The 26553-nt window shown below is 38.3% G+C and overlaps 3 protein-coding genes across 3 annotated transcripts; all 3 read right to left on the minus strand.

Moving 5' to 3' along the window:
- Positions 1-1133: 1133 nt before the first annotated feature.
- On the minus strand, positions 1134-4346 carry LOC113315558. The gene is made up of 3 exons (XM_026563823.1): positions 3602-4346; positions 2117-2196; positions 1134-1673 (listed from the first exon to the last, which is right to left on the minus strand). The coding sequence occupies exons 1-3, from the start codon at positions 4344-4346 to the stop codon at positions 1134-1136; spliced, it is 1365 nt and encodes a 454-aa protein (XP_026419608.1).
- Positions 1416-7573, minus strand: LOC113317787. Its single transcript, XM_026565919.1, has 6 exons — positions 7340-7573; positions 7140-7235; positions 6637-6713; positions 3490-6545; positions 1762-2196; positions 1416-1673 (listed from the first exon to the last, which is right to left on the minus strand). Exon 4 carries the CDS (start codon positions 6053-6055, stop codon positions 4805-4807), a length of 1251 nt encoding a protein of 416 aa, XP_026421704.1. The 5' UTR covers positions 6056-6545; positions 6637-6713; positions 7140-7235; positions 7340-7573; the 3' UTR covers positions 1416-1673; positions 1762-2196; positions 3490-4804.
- A 112-nt stretch (positions 7574-7685) lies between these two features.
- LOC113317788 (putative uncharacterized protein DDB_G0271982) lies at positions 7686-9903 on the minus strand. The gene is made up of 6 exons (XM_026565920.1): positions 9791-9903; positions 8705-8798; positions 8464-8613; positions 8079-8375; positions 7911-7994; positions 7686-7822 (listed from the first exon to the last, which is right to left on the minus strand). The coding sequence occupies exons 1-4, from the start codon at positions 9880-9882 to the stop codon at positions 8211-8213; spliced, it is 501 nt and encodes a 166-aa protein (XP_026421705.1). The 5' UTR covers positions 9883-9903; the 3' UTR covers positions 7686-7822; positions 7911-7994; positions 8079-8210.
- Positions 9904-26553: the final 16650 nt, after the last annotated feature.

The following is a 26553-nucleotide window of genomic DNA, read 5'->3' on the forward strand; positions in this document are numbered from 1 at the left end:
CTATGCAGGAATGAATTACCACATCTTTCTTCCTATAGCGGACAGTCTCTGCCAACAATTAGCTAATATGTTTGGAATCTCTCGATTGGAAGACCCATACCCAAGTGGATAGTCATCATTCGAGTAATATTTAGTGGTTGAGTACGCTAAATCCATTTTTGATGGCATGCATGATGTATGGAAGTTGGGACTTGGGACCATTTGATTTTGTGGGGTTATACCTTTAAATACAGATGCCTATAGTCTAAGCTTAATGAAATGTTTGTGGCTTTTGGTGCAACTGCAGAGGCAAAATGCATCATGATAATTCGTGAGATCAAGACAATTGTTAGGCCTAATGTTATGTGTCGTTACTACACTGCATGATGATAATTCTTGAAGTCAGGAAGACTGCAAACGACAATGTAACCATCAAAGAATGGATTAAGACTCTGTTTCAGTCGGCAAGTATAACAGATCTGCGGAAAACATTGAGGAGACGGAGATCTGTTTGTGTCCTAGGCAAACTTGAAATTTGGGGCTTTTTACGGGTCACCAACTCACAGTGAGAGTTAAAATGTTAGATTATAGGAAGACTAGGTACCACCCGGCCTACGGCCGGGGCTCAACCTTTTGAGGACTTCATTTTCGTCCAGATTATAGGAGGTATTAGTCGTGCCAATTAATATTGAGTTGCAAAAGAAGTCTTCCTCCCAGTGAAATTGAGTGGAATGGCCGGTGTCAGGTTTTTTGATGGTGGAATAAAGCTAAAACACTTAAACTTCCAAAAATCATATCGTATTTCAACTGAAAAAAGCTAATTACGGAGGATATTTTCATATGAGATGATTGTCAATTATTTAATTCCCATACCATCACAAACCAATGATATAATTACCTACAATAGAACTTCTGGATATACAATGTTTGTTGTTTCGAGGTCTTCGGCACTATCTTCGACCAATACGGTTATTCTATTACGGTTATTCTATTGGCAGCAGTGCATCTTGACAAAGCTACATAAAGTTGACCGTGATTGAACACGAGAGTTTTTAAATCGATCTCGACGTACTTTACCGACTGGCACTGTGATTTATTAATTGTCATTGTATAGGCTACCCGAACGAGAAACTGACGTCTTGTCATGTTTACATTTAACTCTGAACCGATGGTTGAAACGATATTCTCGGTAGCAACACGGTCTCCCCTTTTTTGTGCCCAGTTAGAATCTTCGCCTGAATTACATGTCTACCGCAATGAGTTACCAACAGCCTAGTACCATTGCAAAGACCCTCTGATGGAGCTAGATTTCTCATCAAGATAACTGGACAACCAACTTTAAGATGTAGCTTGAACAATGGCATCCCTGGCGGATTCAAATTTTGTAGAAATTCATTAGTGAAATTTGGGATTTTACCGCTTTCGTCTGGGTTCAATTTGTCCGCAGCCAAATAAGTGAATGTTTCCCCTTCTAAAATATCCAATACTTCCATGTTTATTTCATTAACATCGTCATTACGCGCTGATAGAATTATTCTCTCAGTCAGCTCTTCCTCTGATAGCTGACCAGATGTTCCTGAATGGGGATGCAATTTGGACAAACGGGGATACAACTTGCATATAAGTTCCTTCATGTCTCTGCATCTATTTACCGATGAAGGTAGTTGAATTTTTTCTTCTGGTTCTGTCCCGACCTATCACATACGTATAACATAAGTAAAATAGCAGTTTAAATCTAAACTTTAGGTATTATCTTTAAAATGCAATATTGGAAAATGTTACCTTGAGCAAGAATTATGCGAAAGTTTTGTTTTCTGGATCTTGTAGATCAAGACGCATATTCTTTCTAAGTGTTAGAACTGTTATATATATTATTCCAAAGTACAGATCTTCTAACACATGCATCTACAACATCTGCACGACCTCCATTTGGTATAGCCGGCAAAGTTTACCTGAAGTCTCCACCCATAACAACAGTAATACCTCCAAAAGCTAATTCGTTCTCGCGGATATCCTTAAATAATTTATTAACCGATTCCACACAAAATCTATGTTGCATCGGTGCTTCGTCCCATATAATCAGTTTTGCTTCTTTAAGAAACTTAGCTGCTGAACTCTGTTTAGGAATCGAACATACACTGGCTTCATTTATCTCTATCGGAATCTTAAAAGTTGAATGGGCAGTTCTACCACCCACCAAAAATAATGAAGCAATACCTGATTACACAACGGTGAGAACTATGTTAGGCTAAATAAAAATTCAACTAACAAGATAAATAAAACATGTTAACATACAAAGGATGTTGCCAAGCGTACATCAATTATATAATTTCTCAAATGCTCAATTAGGTTTAGCAAAATAACAATATATGCCATATTAATTCAAAATAACAATGTGTTTCGTAGCTCAGACATACATAATATACCAATGAATAAAATACACATTACTTCTCTTTCATAATTAGTCAATGAATTTTAAATTGATGCTCAGATTAGTTGTGACAACAATTAGTCTCTGAATGGCCATTCTACGGTTCGTTAAGCATTAATTTTTTCATGGGAAAATTAAGATCTAACATCTAATGATTACTTTATAGAAGCAATTAATATTTAGTGAAAGTCATGTTGTTTTAATACCATTAGAGCAACCACAGTCACGGCCAAATTTGGGGACTAAACTCAAATTTGGTCTCAAAATATGCCGCAACGGAAGGGACCAAACCCAAATTTGATCGCCAAAATTAGGGTTTGAGACCAAATGTGGTCGTTAACCCAGACTAAACGAAATATAGTGGGACGGAAGTATTAATAGCGTATGAAAGCAGACGAGATTTTAGTGACCGTATGAAATCAGACGGAAGTATAATTAACGTATGAATCAGGCGCATCTATAAACTCCGCCTAACCAAACGCATGTAATACATACGCCCCAACACAGACGTAGTTATATTGTACGCCCCAATGGGACGTTGGTATATTCACTCGTTTAGTGGGCTAATACGTTATTAGAAGAAGATTAGTGGGCTAATACGTTATTAGAAGAAGATTAGTGGATAATATTTATGTAAATTCACTAATCAGGCGGTCATTAAAAGTGCGCCTGAATCAGGCGGTCATTGAAAGTGCGCCTGAAATCAGGCGATCATTAAAAGTGCGCCTGAATTAGACGGACATTAAAAGTGCGCCTGAATCAGGCGCACAGCCTGAACTGGGACGGTCATTAAAAGTGCGCCTGAACTGGGGCGTTTGTTATACTTCCGCTGACTAAAAATAGTCTTCCACGACTGTGGTTGCTCAGTGTAAAATGCCAATTTTTTTTAGCTTTTGGTCTGCTATTTGGCATTTGGTCGACTCCATGACTGTGGATGCTCTTAGTATAATGTGGTTCTATTGGTATATATACTTCTTGTCGTACTGTCAGATATGATGTCAATTAACAGTGAGCCTTTGGTGAATTAATTTCTCTATGAGAAGTATATTGCACATCTTAAAGCAATGAAGAAGAGGTACCTGATGACGCAACGGTGAGAACTATGTCTCCTTTGAGTCGACAGCTCGCAGCTACTGTGTTGTATAAAAATGTTTTGCCTGTTCCTACACTGCCATTTAGAAAAAAAGGTACGGCCATCCATTTTATCAACAGACTCTGTTATTGTGGTGTACGCCGACAATTGTTCCGGGTTTAAGCCTACAATATTTCGCCGGAGTTCTGGTTCTTTTATTGCAGACTGAAGTAGCCTATGTTCGCATATCAACCTGTTTCCAAAAAATTTACCCCAATTTTCTTTCGATCGCGGCATTGTAGAAAAATCTTTTAGTTTTTTACCTCCTACACGGAGCAATTTATCCAATAAAAACAATCCATAATCCAGTGTCTGTTCATCCGTTGGATTTGGAATGTCAAACACTGTTTTCAATCTGTTTGGAAGATCATCGCATATTTTCAAGCCAAACTCCGCCCATAATATTTCTGGTTCAGTTGGGTTACAATCAGATAAGATGATCTTAAATAGATTCCTCAGTTCGCTGCCTGTTTGGATATCCACGGCCTCTATAAGACATTCTAGCCATTCGCTGTCATCGGCTAGTAATCCAAGTGCTATGCAGGCTTTCTTGAACGTATAATGCAATTCACCTTTTACTGTTCTTAGTTTCTCAAACGAATTGGCACCTGCAACAACGACCAATAACAATCTCAAATAGAATAATTCTCCTGCGCTGGGAGAAACAAAATACATTCTAGCAATTGCGAAACCCTGTTGCCTAATTTTCCACTTTTTATTATCCCCCACAAAGTGCTGCGGGAACTCTTGGTACGTATATGCAGGTGTTATTGAATTTTCAGCATAATACTCAAAGTAAGCCATCAACGTTGACTTGTAGTTCTCAGCTTATTTAGCAACACCGTCTATTGTCCCTGCTGATTCATAGATAATTGTCCCTGCTGATTCATAGATAATTCTTTGCTTCCCGGGAAAGTGGATTGCCAATCTTTCGACGTGCGGATGTTCCTTATGCATTGAATAACTGTACAAACGCCATGCAGCTTCAGGCAGTCCAATATACCTTGCATCAATATACATCTGAACCTCGTCTTTTGCTCCAACAACAACCGTTGTTTTATCATATCCTTTGTAGATATACTTATTTATGTATTTGACCGTTCTTATGCCAGCACATACTTCAACATTTATATGGCAGTTGAACATTCTCGATAAATGTGGATTATAAGGTACAACATCAGTATTGTATGCCTTACGTTTATTGCGAACAATAACTTCTCTTCCATCATCTCGTCGGAGATAGACTGGGCACCCTCCACCATCTAAGCACGTAGCATCATTGTATTTTTTGGGGTAATTTTTAGTACATTTTCCTCTGGATCCCTATCACCACATGGTCCGTGCACCATACATTTCCTCACTGTATCAAAGAGTATTGGATCTTCTTTTTCATCAGGAAATTCGGCTGAAACAAATTCGTCTACCTGTTCAACTGTACGTATTTTCTGTGACTTCTCCAAGAATATTAGCGCGTGCATATGCGGTAGTCCACGTTTCTGAAATTCAATGGTATGCACATGTGCGACAACTTCTCCAAACACATTCTTTTTAGTTATCTCATTCATCAATGTTTTCCTTTTCAATTCAAAAACTCGTGCCACTAAATCAGGACGATCCGATGCATATTGATGTTGTTTAAGCTCGTCTTTTATTTTTGTCCAGTTCGGATTTGCAGTCATTGTCAGAAAAATATCAGGATGATGGTTAAACCGTGTAATTGCCATCGAGTCTTGGTAGATCTCATACATGTGTCTTGGACTTCCAATATGTGATGATGGCAGAACACATGGTGTACCTCCTTGATTAGGCATTATACCAGCTTCTTTCATTTTTATTATGGAAGCATAATGATCTGCGCGCAGCTTCCTTTGGTTAAACCTTAGCCAATCCAAACGGTTCTGTTCAGTCGAAGCCCACACATCCACTAAGAATTCTTGGAAAAGCTTGCCTCCTCTCAGAATTGTCGAATATTCTGATTTCCGCTCGAAGAGTCTGTAGTCGAAGAACTGCATATGACTTAATCTTGTATCTGTGTAGTTTTTTCCGTCCCACTGCGCGAGTTCGGTGCTCCACCCTAGTTCACCATAAGGGAATAACAAAACATAGTGCAAAGGTAGATATGCAGGATGACATTCATCTATTCTTGTGAATCCACTTCCGTCTTTTAGGTGCAATAGAATATCGCGAGTTGCCGTTACGTCGCTAGGCTTTTCAGGTACGATGATAGATACTTCTTCAACAGCCGGAAGATTGTAACGTCGCTTATCAGAATTCTCATTAAAATGAAGAGAAACTTGGACAGGTTTATCAGATGAAGCATGTTTATCTTTCAGAATTTCGTGTGCCTGGCGATATAATGGAGTGAATATGTTGTGCTGTAGTAGTGTATCTTGAATTGTCGCAAGAACTTCTCTACTTAGATTTGGATTTCTTTTTTCACATATGGACAATGCATGAGCTGGATCATATAAGAACAACTGCCAGTAAATTGCTTCTGCTTCTTTTGCTGGCATCAGGGAACCACTATAATGTCGCAATTCTCCATGTATCAAAAAGCTTGGCGGACCCCTACCTTTTTTGGCTCTCGTGTCGTATTTGCATCCTAGACTTGTATAGGCATTAGCAGCATTGTGACTTCTGATATTATCTCTGAAGTCTTTTTAACGATCATCATCTCCTTCATATAACTCTTTTAGTGCCGGAGGAGGTTCAAGGAGTGCTGGTAGTTTCACCTTTCCTTTGTGACAACATTTACTGAATTTGGGGTTTACAAAAGATGAATCAGATGTTTTTTCATCAATCCAATGCAATGCGCCACAAAATGGACACTGAACGTCCATTCTCCCCACATAGTTTCGACCATTCTCATCAACACTGGCCGCTTTTCTGCGACCTCTTTTAACCGCCTTAGGTACATCTCTGGACTGACTGTGCACATTGTCATCCGAAGAATAATAATAATCACTATACTCATCGGATGATATATCTAGAGGTGGATAAGACCTGTTTGAAAATAAGTAGAAAAACAAATCGTTAACATTACACTTGGATAGAATTAACATAAGATTAGTAGTTCAAATTCTGAGTATATTACATCTCATTATCATTTTCATTGGATACTACACAGACTGAATCTATCTGCATATTCCTCTCCACTCCATGTAAATTCATCTGCAGTCAACGTAAGGCACACAATATTATTTTAATTGCTTAGAATCAGCAAAATACTGATATATGAATTACATAGATCAAAATCAGGTTATGGTTCAGTTGTATGCATAGCGAAGGCACTGTATTGAGCAACAAAAGAAATCAAACTATGTCCATCGGTGTACAAAAATATATCAACACAGTTTCTAAACTTAAACAATTATGACATGAAATCCCATATCATAGTTGAATTTTCAGCTGTACAACCTCAATGATTTTCAGCTGTACAACCTCAATGTAATCATAGTTGAATTTTTAGCTGTACAACCTCAATGGAAAAAATCACTTACTTTTTTAGTTTGGACTTAGGATATCTATAGTCTAATCTATATGGGTCTCCTTAATATATGTTTTTAGCATCAAACCAGGAACTAAAATTAATATTACCTGATCGTCAAATGCAGCATCATTATCTGAATGTGTTGTCTCTTCGTTTAGTATAGGCGGTTGAGTGATTTTCCTTTTTATTCGGCGCGGAGTATCCTGCCATTATAAATCTTTATACTGTTAGTGGATTAAAAGTTAAGGTTAATTGATTATAAATTTTGGTAGGCAGAATACTGAATGGTCATATAATAACTGAATACCAATTGAGATTCATTAATCTAAAAGCATTTACTGCCATTGCATTACACTATCCAATAGTCCGGTTAAGCATACTTAAGCATCTTATGACAGAATGATCTTTTAAGGTGCATAATTTGGGTATGCATGAAACCGATTGCTATTTATCTGATCACCATACGCAGCATCTAAATCTGGATTTGTTAGCTCTTTGTTTCGCATAAGGGGTTGAACAGTTTTACGCAATCTTTTGCGTTGAGTATCCTGCAATTAGAAAGTATGGATTACATGGCAATCATGAATAAAAAATTCATAGATAACTAACATTTTATGTACTATCTACTTGCCTGAGATTTCATTGCATGTTCTGTTCGATAACCTTGCTCATCGACAGTAGCATTATCTTGTTGATATAATTTCACACCTTCCTTAACGATGGTTCCTTCACAAAGTTCTTTTTCTTGGTTCTCCATTAACCGACGTTTTTTTTGTGCCAGTGATGCAACCTTTAGATTTTGAATATTAAATTACATGGTGATCTAAACATTTTTTTATATAAAGAGATATCACTGTACTTAAAGATTAGAACTTTACCATCGATGGCTGCCTTTTTGGTTTATGTACTTTCTGCTTCGATTCATTCCTGCGGCGTTGTTGTTGGGACAGTTCCATCCTTTCCTGTAAATTCGAGAAAGTGATCTACCAAACGTTCAAAGGTAATTGTATAGCTAAATGTTTGATAAGGTAGGTTTGAAATAGTACTTTAGCTCTTTGAAGTGCAACTCCATTATGTCCAGCACGACTGCATGAATCTTCAGTAGACTCTGAAATACATTTCTGTTCTTTCTTATTTCTTTCCTGACGTTCTTTTTCCTGCTGCTCTCTTTCCCTACGTTATTTTTCTTCATTCTGTCTTTCTCGATGTTGTTCTTTTTCTCTTTCCCGAAGCTCTTGTTTTTTTCTTTCAAGACGATCTTTTAATTCTTGTTTCTCTTTTTCCAAGCGATCTTTTTCTTGTCTCTCTTTCTCTCGACATGCTTTTTGTGCTAAGGACCGTACCTAATAATAGATTTCCAGAATAAAACCACTCAGTGAAAAGTGAATAATATAAATGATTGTAGTCGTAAATTGATAATTAAAAAATTACTATTGAAGGTTCCTTTTTTGGACGTCCTCTGCCGCGAGGAACGGATTTTAAATCTGGGTTCTCTGTTTGGCAACGAACTTGTTTTTGCTTTTCTCTTTCTTTCTCTTGTTCCTCTCTTTGTCGGTGTGCTTTCTGTCCTAATGATAGAGCCTGTTTAATAGATTTCAAATCGAACATTAGGGAATAAATTTTGGATTTGAATAAGATTGTTGTATTTGTGAATTGATGATTAGAATTTTACCATTGAGGGCTCTTTTTCTGGCTTTTCAATGCTAGGACGGTTGAGTTTCACCTCTGCAGGTTGGACGTCTAGTGGTAGTGAATTAGTAGGCGTCCTGAAACATATGATTCAAAAACAATTACAATAAACAATGCGAACTACAGAACTGACTGCCTAGCTCATATTCAGAGGAAATATTAAAATCAAATAATTCAAAGAACGTAAGTGAATGTGTACCTCATACTGATCTCAATATTTTATTCTGATGAGATTGTTTAAGTAGTTATTAAAAGTACCTCATATATAAATGCATCTTCTTAGTATGAAGATCAGATAATAAAGAGGAAATCTAGTTGAATATTTTAGGAAATCTAGTTCTTTGGTCTCTAAGAATGCACAGGATTAGGAAATCTATTTATAACAGGAAACTGAATATTATAGAAAATCTAGTAATACCGGGAAACTGGGTATTTAGGAAATCTAGTTATACCAGGAAACTGAACATTTAGGAAATCTAGTTATTTGATCTATTCAGGATTCTTTCAATTTTCATAAGGTATAGCTATAACTCAGTGGTCTATGTAGCTATAACTTAGTGGTCTGTGTTTGCCCTAAGACGGCGAACCATGTGCGATCTGTGGGAGTCGAACCCACAACTACATGGTGAAAACCATGTGCTCTGCCATTTGAGCTAAGACAGCAAATACAACCATAGTCTTCCATCTTTATGTGCTAATTCTATCGCCTCATATCAGGGTTATTCACACCATCTTAGGACCATAATGTTATCATGCTTGGCCCAACTCATTCATTTATATGGATTAAACTCAGTATATGTATTCGGCTGTGAGAAAGTTTTGTGACGTAATCTATTTTCAGATAGTTTAATGAATGTTAAGTGACCTTATACAAACATTTCTAAAAGAAGAACCATATTAGCTATCTCATTACAACTGCTTACCAAAAGAGGCATGACTAAGCAAGCAGACCTGCAAAACAATCTTTCGAATGAGTAAATCAATCACATAACATTCCGCATAGGGTACATATTTGATATAAATTTCATTTTTTTTCAGATCCTCCAGTTCAATGAGTTAGAAATTGTACCTTAGGAATCCTTGATCATCCCTGGTTGCAACTCTAACACTGGTGAAAAATGTGGATTTCAGTCTAGCCCTCTTGTGGTCTAAGACAGGCATGTAACCTCCCTTGTACGTTGGTCATCCAGAAGTTCGTAATGAGTTCATATTTTGATCTCTCGGCATCTCTTTGTGCATGTAGGTGTATTCAGCCTTGGCCATTGCATGAATTTTGATGTACCCGGTTTTCTTATGTGTTAGAACCATCATTGATGTGAAATAAAAAATTAAGCATTTAATAATTGTTACAATACTTCTTACCAACTCATCTTCTTACCAACTCATCCATATCGTTAAGTCAAAGCTGAACATTCTCCCTGAATAGTGTCCTTGGCGTTCTGCGATTTTCTCGACATGGACAGAGACAAACATAGAGACCAAATCATAGAGATGCATCAAAAAAACACCAGTTAAATTTTAAGCTTTTAAGAACATGAAAAAAAGCAAGAGAAAAGGGCTATGGTTAAAAGGACCAGCAGCTGATTCTTCATGGGAATCCATAGTAGAGCCAGCTCCTGCCGTACTACGGATAGTACTTGCTCTTGCAAGTCCAACAACAGCAGACTGATCAAAATGTAACCTTTCCTCAGAATAATTTGATGAATCAGCGTCTTGTTGATAGGAAGACCACTCTTTCAACAAACCGGATCTTCCATTAATCGGCAGATTATCACTAAGCTTCTTTTGCATACTACGAATCTCTGGAACAGCAGGCTGATCAACTCCGTTGCCATTTAGCATATCCAGTCTAGAATCTCGGAGGACTGAATGTTTTATTATCAGGATTTGTCTCATAAGCCTCTTACTCCCGTTGCCAAGCCACCTACATGTACTCATGTACCTGTCACCCCGATGGCAAAACCACCATAATATCCTCTCGTACCTGCAACTTCCATTGTTAAGACACCATATACTCATGTATCTCCCAATATTGTAGCCTACACGCCTACACTCTTGTATCTTCCACTACCATTGGGATGCACCATTCCATATTTGTCTGCCTCCCTCTCCTGTTGCTAAGCCACATACTTCTTTATCTGTAGTGAAACCACCAACTCCGTCTTCATAACCACTACGTTTGTTCTTGATTATTCATGTTTGAAATTAACACCCATTGTACTCATTGATTAAATTAAATACTCATTGATTAAATTAAATAAAACACTGCTGAAAATCTGGAAATGTTCTATGATGTACCTTTGAATAATGTCGTTAAATCATAGGTTTCTTATAAAACCCTGGAATTGTGATATAACCTAACCATCTGTGCAACCGTACATCAGAGAAAAATTAGAGCTGCATGTGTAGATGGCGGTGGTGGAGGAGTAACATCAGCTGCTGCAACCGTGGGGGAGGATCTAAATCCCTGGAATTTGAAACAATAAAAATTCTAGCCAAAACCCTAAAACAATCAGAAATAACAATTGAAATAAAAGATTATAGGGTGCATGTTTTCTCTAACACGTTTTACTGAGAAGGATACGATTGAAATTCTCCAATTTGCTCCGGTTGTTTTAAACGATAAGAAAAAAAAAAAAAATCTTTGAGAAGGATATACGATTAGAGTAATTGAGAAGGAAATAGGTCCACTTAGAAGGCTTCGCCAACAGGTGTGTCGAGCCCATCTGATTACTTTATGGATACTCAGATTTGTCCCACCTCTTTTGAACGGTGTATCTATCCCCAAACAGAGGCAACGTTTTCTTATTCTATAGATAGATTTTATACATTTAACATGATAACTTGAATTAGCCTACGCGGCCATAAGCCGCAACAAAAAATTTAGCCTTTTATTAGATATTGGGTTATAAACTCAAAATTAGGCATAAAATACCCACACCTGATTGTTGTTTTCAGAAACTAAGATTTTAATAACAGTCATAGCTGTTATAAACAATTTATAGCGACTATAACTGTTACAAACTATCTGTAATGCAAATAAGTGTGACAAAATCCTTTACTAACACCTATATTGTTACATATTAGCTACTGTTCGAAAAAATATATATTTTGACCCCTCAACAATTTGGGGAACTTGGCGACCGTCTAGTCTGCCTAGCCCCTAAGACGGCCCTGATCAGATTATTGGTGAGGGTACCAAAACTCATACAAAATAAATTGATAAATTTTCTATCTGATATGCCATTTCAAAGCTCTAAACCAGAAAAACCACCTAACAGTTTTGAATAAAAATCCAACAGCAGAACAACTGAATGCCTGGGTGAGCATTAGGGATCCAATCTGTGTCCCTAAATAAATGACCTATTTATTTTTAAATATTGTCCCTAAATAGATGACATGTATCATTAAACAAGAGGATATTTCTAAAACTACTCTTTTAACTGATTACTGTTAGTAAAAGAAATATGTATAATTTAATAACCATTTTTATATAAGTTGTGTAAGCATTTTAAAATGCTTTGTAGTGGCATAAAGTTTACGAATATCCGTAGTATAGTTTGAAAAATAAATCATTTCTAAATTTTACTAGTTATTATCCATAAGGGTATGATTGTAAAAAATATTTAAAATACTTCACCCTCGTCCTTACCTTAAGAATTGTGCAAACTTTTTTTTAGAAAAGGAATTGTGCAAACTTGAAGTAGGTCGTCTATTTAGGACGGAAGAAGTATTATATTTTTTTCTTACATATAATAAAATTAACTAAGTTGTCCATATTAAATCTAAACCTATTTTCGCTATTTGACCTTTACATTAAACTCTTAATTTTTATCCGCCTTGAGGACTCATCAAAAACCATTTAAAAAACATGAGTTGAAGTTGAATTAAAAGTTTGAATATGATAGAACCTATTTCTCCGTACGAATAAACCCGAATAAATCTTAATGTTGATAATCCATCTTCTAAATTGACTTTTTTTGGTTCTCAAAATTTGAGAGTCTTATTGCTTCCACAATACAATTAATAAAATATACTTTCTCCGTCCCACTATTAAGTGACCTAGTTTAAATGTGCACAATTTTTAAGGCAAGCAAGGGAAAAGAGTATATTTAAGCATTTTTTACAATTGTACCCTTATGGATAATAACTAGTGAAATTTTGAAATGATTTATCTCTCAAACTACACCACGGATGTTCGCAAACTTCATACCATTGAAAAGCATCTTAAAACACTTATGTAACGAATATAAACATGCCTGTCAAATTATGCATATTTCTTATAATCAATTAAAAGGATAATTTTAGAAATATATCATTGTCTAGTGATATAGGTCACTTAATGGTGGGACAAAATCTAAAAGTAAATAGGTCACTTAATAGTGGGACGGAGGGAGTATTTACATACGATTTTTATTTTAATTATCAAGGGTTTTGATCATAACATCCTGACGTGATCTCTAAATGTCTAATACAAATTCATCTTTGTTATTAAAAACGGAAATTTAACAACGCAGTTAATATTATTGTTAGAGCATTGCTCGGTCGAACTCACAAGTGTTGCTATCTTAAGCTTGTTATCAAATTTAGTTGTCAAAATTATATCTTGTTTTTCTAGTCTACATTTAGTCAAGTCTCTGTTAGTACCTAAAAATTACTTCCAGGCAAAACAAATACACCGCTATGGTACTTTCTTTTTAGATTCGAAAATCAAAATCGAACAGGACAAGCCTAAACTACGATAGTAGTCGTTCCGCCCTGCTTCGGTCACGATGAGCGGAAGATGAGTTGATCTTATGGGAGGGAAGAAGAAAAATTTTGAGAAAATGGCAATTATATTGAATTGTGTGTGTTGGGTATTGAAAACTATGAAGAATAACAGAGCTTTTGGGTATGAAAGCTTGTGTTGTCCTTCTGAATAGGCTGAGGAGCCTATTTATAACAGTTTAGAATACACATTGCCCCTCTCGTGAGTAGTGGAAGTTGTGGGTTTATGGAGAGATGGAGATGATGGGATGATGCGAGATAAATTAGAGAAGTTTCTGGAAATCTCTTTTATAATGCACCATTATCTCTCCAACTGCTGTACCGCCATACTACTTTAACTTTTCACATGGGATGTTGCCACGCCACATGTTGTTGTAGCCCATCCGACGAATCCCATGAAGAATCCCCCTATGTGACGTATTTTGATGTTTCTTAGATGTTTTTGGACAAGTCGTGGATCTCATCTTACTTACGCTAAATCATAGCCATTGTTATGACATGTCTTATAGGCATGTCAAATTTTTTTGAAAACAACTTTGCCCAAGGCCTTCCGTGTAATTAGGGAGCGCCCATGTCCTATTGAGGCTCAAGAGGGTGACTTGGCGTGTTTGTAGCTACTTGAGATGCTATAATTTAGCATGGCGTGCTAATAGCGTAAAAGTGGCATAATGCGTGCGTATTTTATGCCACAGCTAAATGAGAGAAATATTCTAGGCCATAATCTACATGTGAGATATTAGAGAGGTAAATTATTATAGCGTCGCCTTTGAATGGCCTATTTATGGCGAAAAATAGCAAATGGCGTAATGGCCTAAAAAGGCGCTGCCATGACCCGCAGTGGCGCTATGTTTGGCCTAATGAGCTGAGATCTAAAAGATTACTCGAATGACCCTGGCCTCAGGGCCACATCTAGCATTGGATCTAACTGGAGATATTGGCGTGAGATGGTATGGTAATTTATTTCCATATTATGGTTTGGCGCGTTGTGGCTCCTTCATGGCGCTAGTGCGCGCGCCTGACTCGGTAAGCTGCAATTTATAGCAACTTATCATATTTTTCCTTAGACACGGCCAATGAGAGAGAGAGATTATCGAGCCTATACTTAGACGAGAGCTAAATAAGGTAATCTCCGGTCCAAGGGGCTTTAGTGGCGTATTTTAGATTCAAGCCAAGGCCGGGAATAACGTACAGAGCATGTTTTGTCCTTGGCAATAGCCGCCAAGGCCAAGAACAGCGAGCGGGGCCTTTCCTTGGCCATATCTGCCAAGGCCGGTAATAGCGCGTGAGAATATGCCATGGCCTTGGTCGTAGATGCCAAGGCCGATAATAGCGTGCAGCTCAGGCTGTGGCCTTGGCCATAGATTGACAAGGGCGGCAATAGCGCGCGGCTCAGGCCGTGTCCTTGGACATAGCTTGCAAGGCCGGTAATAGCGCGCAGATCAATGCCTTGGCTTCCAAGGCCGAGAATAGCGTGCGGGTCTATGCCACGGCCTTGGCCGTGGCTGCCAAGGCTCGAGATTCACGCGTGGTTTAGGCCATGGCCTTGGCCATAGTTTCCAAGGCCGAGAATGATGCGAGACTTATGCTTTTGCACGGTATTGGGTGTGCTATAGGTTATATTGTGCCGAGTTATGCCTTGCCAATATGCCGCAATATTACTGATGCGATCATCACATAGCTATAATCTAAAGTCTGAGTTTGAGAAACATGCCACGCCTGGATTCGAGGTGTAATGCTATTTTAATAAAAAATTTGAATATAATAGTGCCGCAATAGTATGTTCAAGGAACTCAGCCATAGAAGTTTGCATCTTGAGACAATACTGATATGACTATGTTTTAAATATAATATTCTCAGAAGCATGTTAATTCAATAATGGTGTCAAACCCTATTCTGAATATGAATAATGCCATGTATATAACATAAAAGTTATATGTATTGGCGCACATGAAATAACGAGGTTTCTGCTAGGGAAAGCCCTGAAATTTGGCATGCATATACACTTTTGGAATAACTTTAGGACTATTGGGTCAGTCAATTGAATACACTTTATTGATTCTCTTACGGAATACAAATTGTATTCGTATTGACTTTAATAATATTGATGTCGGGTCATGTATTCTCATGCATTCATACAATTAGGTCAAGGCCAATTTAATACAAATGCCCTTGTCAAAAAATAACCATCAACATCAGTCCCTAGTTAGTACGGAACAATATCGTGTTGCGTGGTAAGCATTAGAAGGTGACATAAATATTGCATAATCTCAAAATTCATAAGCAAAGGAGACGCTACTTATCTGTATTGTTATGGTGTGGTAGCATACTCTGGGCATAGCAGGTGCAGATGTGTAGTGTTAATGGTGTTCATGCTCGTGGAGCTGGTCTTTACATGGCTAAGGCATAGCCTCGTGTGGCCCCACACGGTTTGGCTGGCCACCTCTTGCCTAAACCGTCCATTCCTAGGCCGATTAAGAATCTTCTTTATATATATATATGCAGATATATGTATATACCCGCTTGGATTCGTGAAGGAGAGCTAATATACTAAAAAGATCTGAAGTTCAAGATAGAGTTGAGCCAATATACTAAGGCATAGTACCTCTACTGCCAACTCGTCTTCATCTTCTGTGGCTGGTTCTGGCAGCTCACTGTAAACCTTCACATTAGGTAGTAAAGCCTGTTTGAGGTAAGAAACATGAAACACTGGATGTATTCGGGATTCACTTGGTAACTCAAGATCATACGCAACCTCGCCAATCCTTCGGATCACCTTAAACGAACCATAATACTTTGGTGCAAGTTTTTGATTACCCCTCCTTGATGTGGATTGTTGTCGATACTGCTGCAACTTCAAATATATGAAATCCCCAACCTAAAATTCTCTTTCTGTTCGACTTGCATCGGCTATTTGTTTCATTTTATTTTGGGCTATCTGTAAGTGCTCCTTAAGTTGTAACAGAAGTTGATCTCTTCTGCTCAATGCTAGCTCCACTGGGGTACTCTTTGCTTCCCCAGGGATGTAATGGTGCATAGTAGGAGGGGGTATACCATATAACGCCTCAAATGGAGTCATCCGAGTAGACATGTGGTGTGTTGTATTATACTAATATTCTGCCCAATGAAGCCATGCTGACCAACTCTTGGGTTTGTCTCCAGCGAAGCAACGGAGGTAAGACTCTAAACAACGGTTCACTACTTCAGTTTGACCGTCTGTTTGGGATGATAAGAAGAGCTCATTTTCAATTTCGTACCCTGAAGTCTAAATAATTCCTTCCAAAAATGGCTGGTGAATACATCATCTCTATCTGAGATTATAGATTGAGGAAACCTATGTAGCTTCACAACCGATTCTAGAAAAACTTTTGCCACTGATCTTTTTGTGTACGGATGCTTCAAGGCTATAAAGTAAGCATACTTAGTTAATCTATCCACCACGACAAAAATAACAGTCTTCCTATGCGAGTTAGGTAAACCGTCTATAAAATCCATGGATATGTTTACCCAAATAGTGTCAGGGATAGGCAATGGTTGCATTAGTCCAGCAGGTGACACAGTCTCATATTTATTCTTCTGGCATATGTCGCAGTGTGCTATATAATTCTTAACATCATGCCTCATTCCCTTCCAGTAGAATAACTTTGACAATCTCTTTATTGTCTTTAAATAACCTGAATGTCCAGCTGTCGGTGATGAGTGAAACTCTTGCAACAACAACTCTCTCCATCGGGATTCGGGACTTAATACCCATTATTGATGATACTTCAACATCCCATCTTCTACAGAATAGTTCTTCTCGTTAAAGCTGGACTGGTGTATCTTCGCTACACGCTCTTGCAACCATGGGTCAGATCTCAATTCCCTCTTCAAGTCTTCCATCCAAGTACAACTAGCATATGTTATAGCATTACATTTTGGGTTCTCGTTCATCCTTGATAATGCATCAGCTGCATTATTTTCCACTCCCCTTTTATACTTAATAATTTCATAATCATATCCCATTAATTTCCCCAACCACTTCTGTTGTGAGGGAATAGTGGCTCTAGCTTCCAAGAAATGTTTTAAACTTTGCTGATCAATATAGATAGTAAAACGCTTACCTAAAATATACGGTCTCCATTTAGATACTGCATGTACTATTTTAAGCAACTCCTTTTCATAAGTTAATAAGGTGAGATGGCGAGGTCCAAGGACTTTACTTGTATAGGCGATTGGCTTTTGGTTCTGCATTAATACTGCTCCAAGTTCATGTCCACTTTCATTTGTTTCAATGACAAAATTCTGATCAAAGTTGGGAAGTGCTAATACCGGTGTTGTCGTCATGGCTTTTTTTAAGGCCTCAAATGCATCGTCGGCTTCCTCTGACCAAATGAAGTTGTTTTTTTTTTAACATCCAAGTAAGGGGATATGATATACTTCCTTAGTTCTTAACGAATTTTCGGTAATACCGGTTAGTCCCAAAAACCCACGAAGACCTTTTACTGATTTAGCTTAGGACAACTCAACATGCTCTCAATTTTGGAAGGATCGGTGGCAAGTCCGTTTGCAGTAATGATATGTCTGAGATACTCTGTCTCTTCTTTACCAAACGAACATTTACTAAGCTTTACCACCAGTTGATTCTCTAATAGAATTTGAAAAGCAATTTGTAGGTGTTTTAGGTGATCCTCCCATGATCTACTATAAATTAATATATCGTCAAAGAAAACCAAAATAAACTTGTGCAAATGAGGTCGAAATATCTCATTCATCGGGTGTTGAAAAGTCGATGACTTGGTTAAGGGCTGTGAAAATATCTTTACGTTGGATTTTTGAGAGGTAAAGAACTTCACATATTTGTTCCATATGACTTTGAACCATCTTTTTTATGGGTTCTCCGGACATGATGAAATTTCTGACAGGTAGTGGACCTTTGTGAATGCTTTCAGTCCCCAAGTGCAATTCTCGTGAATCTATCTTTTCCTTAAAGACGCATTTCAACCCGTTGTATTCATTGGTGGGGTGATTGACAAATCTATGGAAGCGAAAATATTTTGCATTTAACATGTCCACATCAGTCGGTGGGCGACACACAAGAGGTAGTTTGATAGCTACATCTTGTATCCAGACTTCTAGAAACTCAAGAACTTCCTCCATAGGGAAGAGGAAATCCAGAAATGTTGAATCTGATTTCGCTGGTGGTTGTTGCCGTGCAACTTTGTGTGGACCTTGAGTAGGTGCTGAATTCTGGGCAGGTGCTGGGGGGGACATGGAGCACTTTTCTCGGACAGCTTGCTGAGGCGCGAATTTTCTTTTGGGCTCTTCATTGGTCACATCGCCAATAGACGGTTGATCTGAGTACTGCATGTTGATTAAGCACCTATTTCTGCGGGTGTGTCAGCGATTTTCATCCTTGACCGACCTCGTTCTCTCGATCAACGCTGGAGCGGTGGTGGTTGATCGTTTGGATGCTTCGTGCAATTCTGAGAAAGTTTGGAAACGTAAATTTTTGAGTAAGGCGCGATACACATGGATTATTTTGTTGATACATGATTCCACTAGTTGTTGCTCTGTTATGTTTGGGTTGTGGAAATCGAGGGCTTGGATTTTGTATCTCTTGACATAGTCATTGGGGTGCTCGTTGTTGCACTGGAGTATCCTTCTCAGGTCTGAAAATGTAATTTGCTTGGAGACGAAGAAATACTTTCGATAGAAGGCGCTCACCATCTCGGACCAACTGGATATGCTATTCGGGTCGAGATTGTTGTACTAGATATATGCCCTCCCAGTAAGTGACTTGGAGAATTCTTTGAGCCACAACACCTGGTGGTATTCATGCACTCCTAAGGCTTCCAAAAATCGAGAAATGTGTTCACGGGTATTACCTGTTCCATCATAAAGAGAAAAGGTAGGTGATACGTATCCTCTTGGTATAGGGACTCTCTGAAAGTCCTCCGTGTATGGTGGTTGGTGGTGATGGAAGAGTGACGACTCATCTTTTCCACGATTCTGCAAAAGTTTCTCCAAATCTTGTCGAGTGATGAAGTTCAGCTGCTGAATGTTTCTGGTATGTTAGCACGGATACCATCCTCTCGAGGTTGTTCCCTTAATTTGTCGACTCTGACGGCAAGTTCTGGGATATTTTGAGCCTGTTCCACTTGAGCTTGGCGTTATTCTGGAGTCAGCTGCGCCGTCAAAGTTTTGAGGCAGGTGAGCACTCCTGTATGAGTAGTCTCCATTGCTGCTTGTGTCTTTGCCAGGTCTTCTTATCTCTGCATCAGGTCCGCTATGCTCGAGGGCGCTTCTGTTGGAATCATCTTCTGCGCCACTGATATGAGGAGTAGTGTTATTTTCCGGGATGACATTCACGTAAGTATTCTCAGGATTTGCACCATTAAGGTTGCTGAACTAGGATCAACCGTTGCACCGGATCTAAGCTCTACCATGTTTTTAAAAGGTTGAAGAACTGATTTTCAACTGGATGAAGAATCTAATTTCGTAACCGAGAGGTTGATCTCCCACTGTGGTCGCCAATCATTAGTACCTAAAAATTACTTTCAGGAAAAACAAATGCACCGCTGTGGTACTTTCTTTTTAGGTTCGAAAATCAAAATCGAACAGGACAAACCTAAACTATGAAAGTAGCCGTTCCGCCCTGCTTCGGTCACGAGGAGAGGAAGATGGGTTGATCTTAGGGGAAGGAATGTAAAATTTTGATAAAATGGCAATGGTATTGAATTGTGTATGTTGGGTATTGAAAACTATGAAGAATAACAGAGCTTTTGGGTATGAAAGCTTGTGTTGTCCTTCTGAATAGGCTGAGGAGCCTATTTATAGTATTGTAGAATACACATTGCCCCTCTCGTGAGTAGTGGAGGTCGTGGGTTTATGCAGAGATGGAGATGATTGGGTGATGCGAGATAAATTATGGAAGTTTCTGGAAATCTCTTTTATAACGCGCCCATTATCTCTCCAACTGCTGTAACCGCCACACTACTTTAACTTTTCACACGGAGTGTTTCCATGTCGCATGTTGCTGTAGACCACCAGATCAATACCCCATGAAGAATCCCCTCATGTGACGTATTTTGATGTTTCTTAGGTATTTTTGGATAAGTTATGGATCTCATCATATTTAGGCTAAATCGTAGCTGAAAAGGCGAGGGTACCCATATATACCTCAAGCTAAAACTTTTCCTACCTATAAGTCCTTTCTTCGAAAGTGATTGTCTATGGACTAAGTCGAGACAATACAACTAATCGGTTCACACTTTGTGTGATCGTCTATGGATACGAGATCGAGACAATACAACAACGAAGTATGTTACTTGATAAAAAGGTTCGGACTTAACCAAACACAATAGGATTCACTTATAAAGTAAATAGGAATTAACGTTTGTGTAATTTACTTTAATTATAATAAAATAATTATAATGCGGAAATATAAAGTAAATGACACAACAAGATTTTGTTAACGAGGAAACCGTAAATGCAGAAAAACCTCGGGACCTTGTCCAGAATTGAATACTCTCAGGATTAAGCCGCTACACAAAATTACACCAACTTCGTATAGTTGGGACCAAGCAACTAAACCTATAGTTCACCTAGTTCCGTATGTATTCCCACGCCTCCAAATTATAAATAAGTCACGTACTTTGAACAATTCCTTTGGTTCGTATTCCAAACAGTAAAGGAACAACAAATCTGTTTGGTATCAACTTTATTCAACCAAGTGATATGAGTCGGACAAAGGCTCTTCCGTTTATCTTAACATAAACTCCTTCGTCAGGTTCTTAGATCTATCTTATGTTCAATTACCGAAGTAATCGTTTAAGATCAAGCCAATAACACTATTAATCCAAAGAATTGTGTTGATGCCGATCTACTCAATTAATCATTCCAATCTATCACAAAGATAAACCGATTATTAATCGGATCCTCTTTTACCGAAACAAGTATTGTGCACACCAAAGATTATGATCCCACAAATCAGAAATCTTCAAAATCTTCTTCGTCTTTAAATCTTCTTAAATCTTCAATAAACACCTGCACACAATCACTTGAATCTCTTGTGATCAATCACGCATAGAACTGAGTCTGTTAACAATGGATTATCACAAGATCGCCTTTAGAACTAACAACAGTCTAAATATCCCTGTCGAAACTCTGAACTAGTTTGGGTGAATCTTATATCAGAAGAGAAGATTCTCAAGCATAAACAGACTAGGTGCAATCAAAGTTCAACCACCATTAGTCAATCAAATCAAAGAAAACAAAAGATAAACCGCAATTATCTAGTTTCCCACCAACGCTACACGCTAGAGCTTCTCAATCCCAAAGAAGACTTTATACTGAGCGGCCGTAAGAGATTTCGCCTAATTAGGTTACTCTCCTCTCCGAATAGGCGGCTACACCAGTAACAACACAACAAAGATGAAGTCTGTTGTTACGAATGATAAGTTTGCAAGAAAGGAAAACTTCAAGTATTTATAGACAAGGAAGTTTGGACACCAAGGAATTTTCAAAACCGAAAATATTCTCAAGATATTCATTAAAGCACAAATTTGGTTTCCATAATTCCTGGAAATGCTCTGTCCAAAAATAATGATCAAAATCTCTCGGAAAATATCTAATTAGTAAATGCATATTACTAATTCGTATTTCCCTACAAAATGAAGCTAAATACCTTAATTAAAAGATTCTTAACTTATTTATGTTTCGATCCTGGGATTCTGTTCCCTTAGCTGTTAAGGAATAACTTTGAACAATTAAAGAAATAAACATTCATAGCACGTGTTCAAAGTATGTCGACATCTTAACTTTGTAAGTTCTCTTTCACACTTACAACCTTGAAACCGATTTGCCACACTTCCAAACAAGTTTAGAATTGGTTCATCTGACTTTCAAGAACTATGTGATTTATCAAATAACATTCAATCACAATCATGGGTTTAGCGGTTCTACCAAAACAAGTTTCGGTTCTTCCTTCCATGTGAGTATTGTGCATAGTCACACTAGCTTTCCAAAATTCGGTTGACTAGGTACTAGGATCAGTTCCCCACATATATATGATATCTAACTTATATGTGTTGCACATATCCATAGGATCGGTTCCCCTTTGCCTAAAAACGTGTTTCACATGTCCATAGGATCGGTTCCCCTTTCTGCTATAAACCTTGCTGCACCTCATACAAGGATCGGTTCCCCTTTGTGATGTACGACACCTCTTACTAGGATCGGTTCCCTTTCCCATATTTGGTCAGACAAAAAATCACAAACCCGATCATACCATCTCAGGTGATTACTTAAGATCGGTTTCACTAATAAAAGTCATACCAATACATAAGTCAGGCCTTTGTGAACAATTCTACCAAGAACACAACTAGTCGTGAACGGTTATACTCAATCACACATATTGGTTGTTCATAAGATATGCAATGAATAACAAAACCAATAACGCCTGGAGATTTTCTTTTCGATTCACATTGTTCCTTAGAACACATGTAAAACATTGTTCCCTAGGATGAAATCCTCACCTCATACCCATACATAATCACAATAGCATTCAAATGATTATGGCGATGTCTTATCTACAAAGCTTAATGGTTAAGCAATAAACCTCGTATTGTATTCCTTAATACTATGTCTATCTATAGTTCAAATATGCTTCGCAGTTTTGTTTTCAATATGCACGACTTGAAATCTACGTTAGGGAATGAAACAGTTCAAGTCAAATATCACTAACCTCAAGTGGAAGGATGATTGTTGTCGTTGTAGCTCCTTGCTTCTACACATCTTCAAGTCTTTGCAATACTTGTAAAGTCTCAAATCCTAATACTTTCAAGCTATCCTATACGAAGTTTACTCTAGTACATAATCAAGCAACTCTTAACATGAGTTTTGATTCACTAAAATATGACAACCAAACTTGACATACCAACGCTCGGTGGGTTCAACCGAGCTATGCTCTAACAACAGCAACTGACATGCCATGTTTTATAGGCATGTCGAATTTTTGTGAAAACAACTTTTCCCAAGGCCATCCGTGAGATTAGGGCATGCCTATGTCCTGTTGATGCGCAAGAGGATCACTTGGCGTGTTTGTATCTAGTTGAGATGTTATAATTTAGCATGGCATTCTAATGGCGTAAAAGTGGCATAGTGCATGCGTATTCTATGCCACAGCTAAATGGAGAGAAATATTCTTGGCCATAATCTACATGTGAGATACTGGAGAGATAAATTATCGTGTGGCCTTTGAATGGCCGATTTATGGCGATAAAATAGCAAATGGCGTAGTGGCCTAAAATGGCACTGCCATGACCCGCAGGGGCGCTATGTTTGGCCTAATGAGCTGAGATCTAAAAGATGACTCGAATGACCTTGGCCTTAGAGCCACAACTAGCATTGGGTCTAATTGGAGCTATTGGCGTGAGATGTCATGGTAATTTATTTCCATATTAGGGTTTGGCGCGTTGTAGCCCCTTCACGGCGCTAGTGCGCGCGCCTGCCTCGGTAAGATGCGGTTTTATAGCGACTTAGCATATTTTTCCTTGGCTACAGCCAATGAGAGTGAGAAATTATCGAGCCTTTACTTATTCGTGATCTAAATAAGGTAATCTCCGATCCAAGGGGATTGTAGGGGCGTATTTTAGATTCAAGAACGGCGCACCGCATAAGCCACGGCTTTGGCTGTGGTTTCCAAACGCCGAGAATGGCGTGCAATATTAGAAGTGGCCTTGGCCGCAGTTGCCAAGGCCGAGGAAGGGCGCGGAGGATAGGTTGTGGCCTTGGCCATAACTGCCAAGGACGGGAATTAATAACGCACAGAGCATGTTGTGGCCTTGGCCATATAGCTTCCAAGGCCGAGAATAGCGCTCGAGGTCTTGCCATGGCCCTGTTCATAGCTTTCCAAGGACGGTAATAGCGCGCGGCTCAAGCTGTGGCCTTGGCCATAGCTTTCCAAGGCCAGTAATAGCGCGCGGATGAATGCCTTGTCCTTGTCCATGGATTCCAAGGCCGAGAATAGTGTGTGGGTCTATGCCACGGCTCGAGAATCATGCGTGGTTTAGGCCATGGCCTTGGCCATATTTTCCAAGGCCGGGAATTATGTGAAGCTTATTCTTTTGCACGACATTGGGTATGCCAGAGGTCATATTGTGCCGAGTTATGCCTTGCTAATATGCCGCAATATTAATGATGCGATCATCACATAACTATAATCTAGAGTATGAGTTTAAGGCAACATGCCAGGCCTGGATTCGAGGTGTAATGTTACTTTAATACAGATTTCGAATATAATAGTGTTGTTATAGTATGTTCGAGGAACTCAGCCGTGGGAGTTTGCATCTTGAGACAATACTGATATGACTATGTTTTAAATATAATATTCTCAGTAGCATGTTAATTCAAGAATGGTGTCAAACCTTATTCTGAATATGAATGTCATGCATATAGCATAAAAGTTATATGTATTGGCACACATGAAATAACGAGGTTTCTTCTGGGGAAAGCCCTTAAATTTGGCATGCATATACACTTTTAGAATAGATTTTGGACTACTAGGTCCTTCAATTGAATATACTTCATTGATTCTCTTGTAGAATACAAATTGTATTGATATAGACTTTAATAATCATGATGCCGGGTCAGGGATTCTCTTGCATTCCTATAATTAGGTTAAGGAAAATTTACTACAAATGCCCTTGTCAAAAACTCAGCATCAACAGTCTCGGATTAGGATAGATGTGTGTAGTTCAGAATCAGATATCACTGCCTTCTATCGTTTGAAGGCGAAGATCAACATGAGCTCTGGAGAACTTCTTCAACAAAAGGTAAGTGAATACTGAACCACCTATATCTTAAGTTTTCACATTTCTATCTATGAGACATTATCGCATCACTAAATTAGACAGTATTTACATAACATAAATTACCAGTCAAGTTTTTCTTGTTAATCATTCTCGAAATATGCTAAGCTTAAGCACGTTTTTTCATACTTCATGAATTTGGTTAAGAACAATTTATTGTTTATGATCTAATTATGATTCAAGATTTAATCATTTGAAAATATCTTGGAACACTGATCTGTGCCATTGTTGTTTTTCGGGAATGTTTCAAATAAATTATTAGAGAGAAGTATAGAACTTTTGTAAATCTGGATACAGGACAGTATGCATACCAGTTCGCATACTGGGAAAACTGTTATAAGTCCAAGGACGCAGTACATGTACGTTGTACACGTACCGGCGTATCTATAACGACTTTTTGGTACGCATACCCGGTATCCATACCATAAAAAGCTTGTGGACTTGTGAACCAGGACGGTACACATACCTAGTATGCAAACCGTAAAAGATCTGATGGTTTCAAAATCAATAAGGTACGCATACCCAGTATGAAAACCATAAAAGATATGTGAGTTCCTGAACTCGTTATTGTCTTAAGGGTACACATGCCCGGTACACGTACTTACCCTGTCGAATATTTTCAGATGCATCAGAATTATTTCTATGAGATAATCGGCATTTGAATAACTCTCTAAAAAACACTATCTAGACATGTTTGATCACAATCATCACTCAAGATTAAGTCTTAAAGTGTTATATGAAAATAGTTAAGCTTATTATTCAAATGGTTAGTTTCGGCTAACCGTTCATGAACAAGTCATTGTACACGGTTTGGTTATGGTTCATCCTAAATATGACCAGTCCGGCAAGTGGCGCACAATGATTTCGCGTTACGGAGTTGCAGGACAAGTCAGTGTCTGACAATGATTGTGCGATACTGCATGGACTGTCAGTGCTAAGAATGGCATAACCCTGCAGGGACAGTAAAGCGCAAAGGTAGTGCTACACTGTAAATACATTTGGATAAGTAATGTAGCTTATTGGTCGACACAATGAAGCTTCATTGAGGGAAAGGCAATACAAAGCCAAAGTGTCAAGATGTAAGATGCAACATGCGATGTTGGCATTAAGGCATATCTGTGGAATTGAGTTGGCCTAAACTCAATGATGATGCAAGAAAGTAGAATAGACTAAGGATTAGTCTATGACATTAGTTCAAGGCTGTCCAAAGCTTGGA

This window comes from Papaver somniferum, chromosome 10 (genome assembly GCF_003573695.1).
Source record: "Papaver somniferum cultivar HN1 chromosome 10, ASM357369v1, whole genome shotgun sequence".
NCBI classification, from domain to species: domain Eukaryota; kingdom Viridiplantae; phylum Streptophyta; class Magnoliopsida; order Ranunculales; family Papaveraceae; genus Papaver; species Papaver somniferum.

What these genes read in the sequence shown, in the direction of transcription:
- LOC113315558 (XM_026563823.1), bottom strand. Translation starts at nt 4,346, where the DNA reads ATGGCTTACTTTGAGTATTATGCTGAAAATTCAATAACACCTGCATAT. An exon ending in TGTTGATAAAATGGATGGCC is followed by an intron (nt 2,197 to 3,601) that starts GTACCTTTTTTT and finishes TTGTGTAATCAG; the next exon opens with GTATTGCTTCATTATTTTTG. An exon ending in TAGAGATAAATGAAGCCAGT is followed by an intron (nt 1,674 to 2,116) that starts GTATGTTCGATT and finishes CGTATGTGATAG; the next exon opens with GTCGGGACAGAACCAGAAGA.
- LOC113317787 (XM_026565919.1), bottom strand. Translation starts at nt 6,055, where the DNA reads ATGCCAGCAAAAGAAGCAGAAGCAATTTACTGGCAGTTGTTCTTATAT.
- LOC113317788 (XM_026565920.1), bottom strand. Translation starts at nt 9,882, where the DNA reads ATGCCTGTCTTAGACCACAAGAGGGCTAGACTGAAATCCACATTTTTC. An exon ending in GATGATCAAGGATTCCTAAG is followed by an intron (nt 8,799 to 9,790) that starts GTACAATTTCTA and finishes CATATGTTTCAG; the next exon opens with GACGCCTACTAATTCACTAC. An exon ending in CAGAAAAAGAGCCCTCAATG is followed by an intron (nt 8,614 to 8,704) that starts GTAAAATTCTAA and finishes TCTATTAAACAG; the next exon opens with GCTCTATCATTAGGACAGAA.